The sequence below is a fragment of the Malurus melanocephalus genome, unplaced genomic scaffold, assembly GCF_030028575.1.
Source record: "Malurus melanocephalus ecotype Western Australia unplaced genomic scaffold, MMel_1.1 scaffold_96, whole genome shotgun sequence".
Lineage (NCBI taxonomy): Eukaryota > Metazoa > Chordata > Aves > Passeriformes > Maluridae > Malurus > Malurus melanocephalus.
The window spans coordinates 2,291,816-2,298,054 of record NW_026623328.1 but is presented as its reverse complement, the minus strand read 5'-3'; the positions used below and the strand labels follow the sequence as shown (position 1 = coordinate 2,298,054).

The 6,239-nt window shown below is 61.2% G+C and overlaps 1 protein-coding gene across 1 annotated transcript in view; it reads right to left on the bottom strand.

The window, feature by feature from the left end:
* Positions 1-6,239, bottom strand: part of SEMA7A (semaphorin 7A (John Milton Hagen blood group)) — a 29,824-nt gene that overhangs the window by 21,017 nt on the left and 2,568 nt on the right. The window contains exon 2 of the mRNA XM_057368770.1: positions 4,306-5,478. Coding sequence (XP_057224753.1) covers positions 4,306-4,594 — 289 coding nt within the window. The 5' untranslated portion in view covers positions 4,595-5,478. The remainder of the gene's footprint in view (positions 1-4,305; positions 5,479-6,239) is intronic.

Below are 6,239 nucleotides of genomic sequence, written 5' to 3'. Positions count from 1 at the left end.
AAATCCCCGGCGATCGTGCCAGGGAGCTCCATGGAGCCCTCCCCGACAGCCCCCTGTGCCCGCTGCGCCCCGCAGCAGCCGGACCCGGGATCCCATTCCCCTCACGTCCAGCTCTGGCTGCGGCCCCGCATTCCCCAGRCTCGGAGCGGCTCCGGGGCAGGAATGTGAGAGCGCAGCCAGACTTCTGCAAACACCGAGATCCGAGCGGAGCCGCGGGCAGGTGTCCGGCTGGGAGCAGCTCCGAATTCCTCAGAGAAACCGGCGGAACTCCTCAAACTGGCCGTGCCCTCCCACGCTGACCCTCTGAACGGCGCGGGAGGGACACGGGACAGAGGCAGAGCTGTCATTAAGGGCGGTGTTTGCTATTCAAAGCTGTCCCTCCGCACCTAAACCGCTCCGGAATTGGGGCAGGCGGTTCCACACCCCGCTCCCGCCGCGTTCCGGATRGAGCTGGCACTGGCAGGAAAGGACGAGGAGTTACCGGCGCTATTCCTGGAGGAGGCTGCCAATCCGTTTCCGACTCCTCGCTCACCTTCCAGCCCTTTTCTGCCGCGACTTTCCCCAAAAAGCACCTCGCACTCTGCACTTAGATTTATTCCCTGCTCAAATTTAGATTTATTCCCCGCTCAAATTTAGATCCATTCCCTGCTCAAATTTAGATTTAGTTTGGCATTCCAGCGCTCCGGTTTAAATTTAGGCTGCCCCACTTAAGGCACGGAGGCATCATCCGCAGAGCACCTTCCCTCCCTCCCTCCTTCCCAGGCCCATTTTCAGCCGTTTTRTCCCCAAAGCGGCTGGCGCAGAGCCGGCAGCTCGGTCAGGAATTGGCATCTGGCTCCGTTTTCCAGCCACAACTTCCACCAGTCCTGCTCTGAAGTGTTGTTTTCGTGTCGTGCTCTTGCGACAGGAGGTGCCTGTGATTCACTCCATTTGTTTGCTTTGCCTTTCTTCTTTTCCAAGCTGCGCGCAGCAAAACATTTTTTTCCCATTTTATCCTTTTTTTTTCCTTCCCCAACCAGCATTTTCTGCTCCCAGCATCCCCCAACCCTGCGAAAAGGAGAAAATAGCGCTGCTGGGAAAGCGAGCAGCTTTCTCCTGGAAATGGTGATGCTCCGAGAGCTTCGTGGGAAAGTGTCCTGCAAAGACGTTTCGCACCACGGCACCAAAAAAACAAAAAACAAAAAACAAAAACAAAAAAAAAAAAAAAAAAAAAAAAAAAAAAACCCGGAGGAGGAAAATCTGCTGCTGGCACCGAACGAAAATTCCTGGTTTTTCCACAGCAGGAATGGGATGAGGGCCTCAAAAATTGTCACATCCCAGGGGCAGGGACACTTTGCGCCGTGCCAGGGTGCTTCAACCTGGCCTGGGACATTCCCGCTCTGGGAATTCCATCGGATTCCTTCCCAATTTCTGTGGCAGTGGGGAGCCATTCCCTGCGCCCTGTCCGTCCATCCCTCGTCCCAAAGCCCTTTCTGGAAGGTTCCGCGGGGGCACGGAGCGCTCCCCGCCGGTCCCGCTGACACAGCTTTTCCCGGGAGAAGAGGCAGCCTTGCGAAGAGAAGAGGAGCCGCGCTCCCGGTTCCAGCCGTAGCCGGGGGCGGCCCGGAGCCAGCGCACGCCGCCGAGGCAGCCAAGAGTCAATGGGATAATCGTCCTCGTCCCTCGAGGAGCCGCTTATCTCCAAATCCGCTCCTCACGGCTTCCCGCTCACCTGCTAACGAGCTGCGAGTAATTAACCAGCCGGAGCCCCTCCCGCCCCGCGCTGCGAGCGCGGAAATGCGAGTTTTGCTGGGATCCGTGCACGCGTGGGTGAGCAGGGACGGATCGGCGAGCTGGCAGCAGCTCCAGCCGAGCCCGCGCTGCAGAGGCCCCGGGCTGCGGCAGCCCGAGCCAGCCCGCGGGCTCCTTGCCACGCTCAGCAGTTTTTCCCGATGCTCGGTGACTTTCCGGTCAGGAGACAGCCCGCGCTGGGGTGTCGCCTCCCGCTGCCACGGGACATGGGGACATGGCGGGGCGCGGGGGAAACGCGGGATGGGGCCGGCTCTCGACCGAGGCTGGGCTGGAAAAATCCGGGGAGGACGGGAACGCGGCGTGGCGGGGACTCGGAGCTCGGATCCGCCTCCGTCGGGACACAGGCAGCGCCCGGAGGACACCCCCGGGGAGCTGCGAAGGGAGCGGGATGGAGCCGGGGCTGCGAGCGGCCATGCGGGGATGACCTTTGCTCGCCGGTGACTGCTCGCCCCACCTGAGCTGGCCGCAGGCAGCGCTGCAGGGGCCACGGAGACGCGCTGACCTTTGGGGACACAGCGCGTCCCTTCCTCCACCCTGGGACACAGAATGAGGCAGAACCGCGGCGGAAGGCTCCAGGCGGCTTCGAGCCGTGGAAAGGCAGAGCTGTGCAACGCTGAGCTCCGAAGTGATAGCAGTGATTAACCCCGGAGCTCCRGGCCCGCTCCGCTCCTTTGGGCGCAGCTCCGAGCTCAGGACTGTGCCGCCTCAGCCACATCTTGTCCCAGGTCACCACGTCCCCTCACCTATTCCAKGCTGGGAACTGCGGGGCAAAACTGCTCAGGGACCCGCAGGGAGGGCAGGGCTGTCCCGGCATCCAAGGAGAGCTCAGACGCCACCAAATCCGCCAAAACCCAGCCGAATCAGATTTTCCCATTTCCCATTTWCAGGCTCGCGGGGCAGGGCAGCAAGGCCGGGAGGTGAAAAGCAGCCGCAGCTTTGCCCCATTTCCTGCCGGGGGATCGCTGCCGGAGAGAGCGCGGCTGTGCCCAGCCCCCGAAACCCGCGCCCTGAGCACGTGGAGGTGCCTTTGCCGAGCCGCATCACCTGCTGCCGCTGCTGCGGGGCCGTGGCGTGGAAGAAATTTAATTAGGGGAGCGCTGCCAGCTCCCGCAGAGCCCGGGGCCAGCCCTGCGCCACTGCGGGCCCGCACCGCAGCTCCTCACGCAGCCCGCACCGCCAGCACCGCGGGGCCGGGCTGGAAATGAGCCCCGCGGCTCCGGCAGCCCCTCCCGGCCGCGGCCGGGCTCGGAGCAGCTGCGGCAGCCACGTGCTGAGCTCGGCTCCGCGGAACGCTGAGCTTGCGGCGGGCCCGGGGCATGGGGAAGTTGAGCGGGGCCCCTCAGCTCCGGGGCTGTTTCTCCACCTTCCTCCTCCTCCTCCTCCTCCTCCTCCTCATGGTCACCACCCTGCTCCCTCACCCACAGACCTGCTCGGGGAGGGGAGAGGTGAGGCCGAGGAGAGCGGGAGCTGGTAAATAGGACACAGCCCACTGCCATCCCTCCCTGACTGCAGTCCCGRGGCCTGGAGCTCTCTCTGTCACTGATAAGAGATAAGCAGAGCAGSCGAGTGTCCCAACGCTGTCTGGTTTCGGTGGACGGGTCCTGGCAGCGCCGCGGCTGAGGGACAAATGACAGCGCTGCGCTGTCACAGGTGCGGATCCGCCGCTCCCTTTCCCCTCCAGGACCCGCATTTCCCAAAGCCCAGCGCCCGAGAGGGACGGGGGAACCTCCCCGGAGCAGCAGCAGCACCTCCCGCCCCGCTCCCACTCCCTTTTCCCGGCCACAGCAGCCGCCGGTGACGCCATCGCGGAGCACCCTCCCCTGCCCCCCGTGCCGGTGCCTCTCTCCCCTTTGTGACAAGGTGACAGCGAGAGGCCACCGCCGCCCCCTTCGCGGAAGGGCGCGGAAATGCCGGCAGAGGGGACAGCAGATGGCACCGGCGGCCRAGCGGGGGGGAAATGGGTGTTTTCTCGGAAGTTGCCGCCGAGCGGGCAGCACAGAGCGGCCCTTGTGCCGCAGAGCTCAGCCCGCCCAGTCCAGAGCAAACGGGGGCTTTGTTCCAGCAGCCCCGGAGGGGATTGATCCCCGAGCGCGGGGTAAAAGCGGCGCCGACGCGCCCAGGCTCGGGGTTCGGAAAACATTTCTTTGTTTCGGCTTTGCCGAGAGCCGAGCCGCTTCACGGAGCTCTTAACGTGCCGTTTGGAAAAATATTGCCGGGCATCGCCGGTTCTCAGCAAATATTTACTCAGCAAACTCATCCGCGGCGAGGAGGGCGAGTTCAGTGGGATGAATAAGCGCATTAACTATGGAAATGCACTTGTCATTTCTGGGGGAGCTGCAACTTAGGAAATGCGTCCTGCGGCTGCCTCAGCGCTTTTGACAGCCTTTAATACACCCAGCTGATAGCGGGGGGGAGAAAAAAATGGGKTTTTGACAGCTTTTCAGCACCCCCAGCTCGTAGGGAAACGGTTTGAAAGCATAAAAAAGGCGAGAAAGGTCTGAAAATCTAATTAAGAGCCGGAAGGTTGAGCCCAGGGGCGTTTGAAGGAGAACCGAAACCCCCCACCCCGCGCCCCGAGGAAACAAAAGAAATAAAAATAGAGCAACTCCGCTGGAAGGGACGGGACCCGGGTGAGAAGGAGCCGGCRCGGGGAGCAGCCGCATCCCCGGGGCGCAGCCCGGGACTCACCTTGGGGAGCCGCGATGATCCTGGGGTTCACCTTGGGGCGCCCCGCCGCCCCCGCGCCCAGCTGGCCGAGCCACAGGGCCACCAGGAGGGCGAGCGGCCACCGCCGGCTGCCCATTCCTAGTCCGGGAGAGAGCCGGGAGCGGGAGCCGGGCCGSCTGACAGCTGCATTATCTCCCTTCCACAAAAGGCCGGAGAGCCAATGGCGCGGAGAGGGCGGGGCCTGGAGTGAGGAATTAGTGATAAAACAGCCCCAACCGCACCGTTTGACACCTGAACGCAGCGCGGGGCTCTGTGGGTTTCATTGGAGTCTTTGGGGTCTTTTTTTGGGTTTTATTTTCCCTCGTCCTGAAAGGGCAAGGTGACGGGGTCGGCGGCATTGTTCAGCCGCGGGGGAACTGCAGAGGTTTGCGCAAAACTTCCCGCGGGGGCTGGGAAGGGGAAATAAAGGTTGGGAGAGCGAGAAGAAAATGGAAATAGGGCTGAGAATAGGAGCGGGGTGGGGCGGGGCCGGGGCAGGTGTGGAACAGCTGGATCGGGAACAGCTGGATCGAGAGGGGAAACGGCTGGATCGGGAACATCTGGATCCGGAAGGGAACATCTAGATGGGGATGGSAACATCTGGACCGGGATCCCCTGCCGGGAGGAGCAGCACGCAGCGGGCCCGACAGGAAAGCGCCACTCGGGGCCATCCAACGCTGTCCCTGTCACACCCGCCGTGTCCMGGTGAACGATTTCCACCCCGCGCCGATGAAGGCGAGCCCTTCCCGAGGAGCCTTTGCAGATTCGGACGCTCCCCTTTGGAAAATCTCCTCCTCGTTCCGGAGAGGCCRGGAAGCACCGGGCAGCCCTGGAGCCGTGGTTCCCGGGATGAACGGGGCGTTCGGAGCACGGAGAGCGAGCCGCGACGTGACCGGAATGGGAGAAACCTCGGGAAGGCGCAGCTGCGCCCGTTAAAGCCGCGATGGAGCTCGGCCCCGGCCCCGCTCCGGGAGGGGCATTCTGGAGGAAAACAAAGCCAAGATTAATGAGCCGGCTAATTGCRAGTTTTCAGGAGCCCCAGTTCGTTTTCTCCCCGGGGTAATTAGGCACACGCTCATTCCGCGTTCCCGCGGCCCCCAAACGCCCTGAGCTCACCCCAAGCCGCTCTCGGTTTCCAGCAGGGAAAAAAATAGGGKTTTTTTCCTAAAAAACACCTTTAAGGTGTTTTTCAGCCCCGCCTGACTCTGGCCTGATGCAGCTGGGGGGCTCGGTGTGGTTTTAAATTTAAACTGTGGGGTTTTGTTCCGTCTGCAGGTAAATCCAAAGTTCCTGTGAGTAAAATTGAGCTTCAAGCTCCCTCAGGGCTTCAGGAATCCCAGAATTTTCAGAATTCCAAAATTTCAGTGCCAGAATCCCAGAATTTCCAGCATCAGAATCGCAGAATTTCCAGCATCAGATTCCCAGAAGTTCAGCGTCAGAATCTCAGAATCCCAGAATTCCAGCATCCGAATCTCAGAACTCCAGCGTCAGAATCTCAGAATTCCAGCATCAGAATCCCAGAATTTACAGAATCCCAGAGTTTATAGAATGCCAGAATTTACAGAATCCCAAAATTTCAGCGTCAGAATCTCAGCATTCCAGCGTCAGAACCCCAGAATTTACGCGTCAGAATCTCAGACTTTCCAGAATCACAGAATTTACAGAATCCCCCAACTTACAGAATGCCAGAATTCCAGCTTCAAAATCCCAGAGTTTACAGAATCCCAGCATTTCCAGAATCC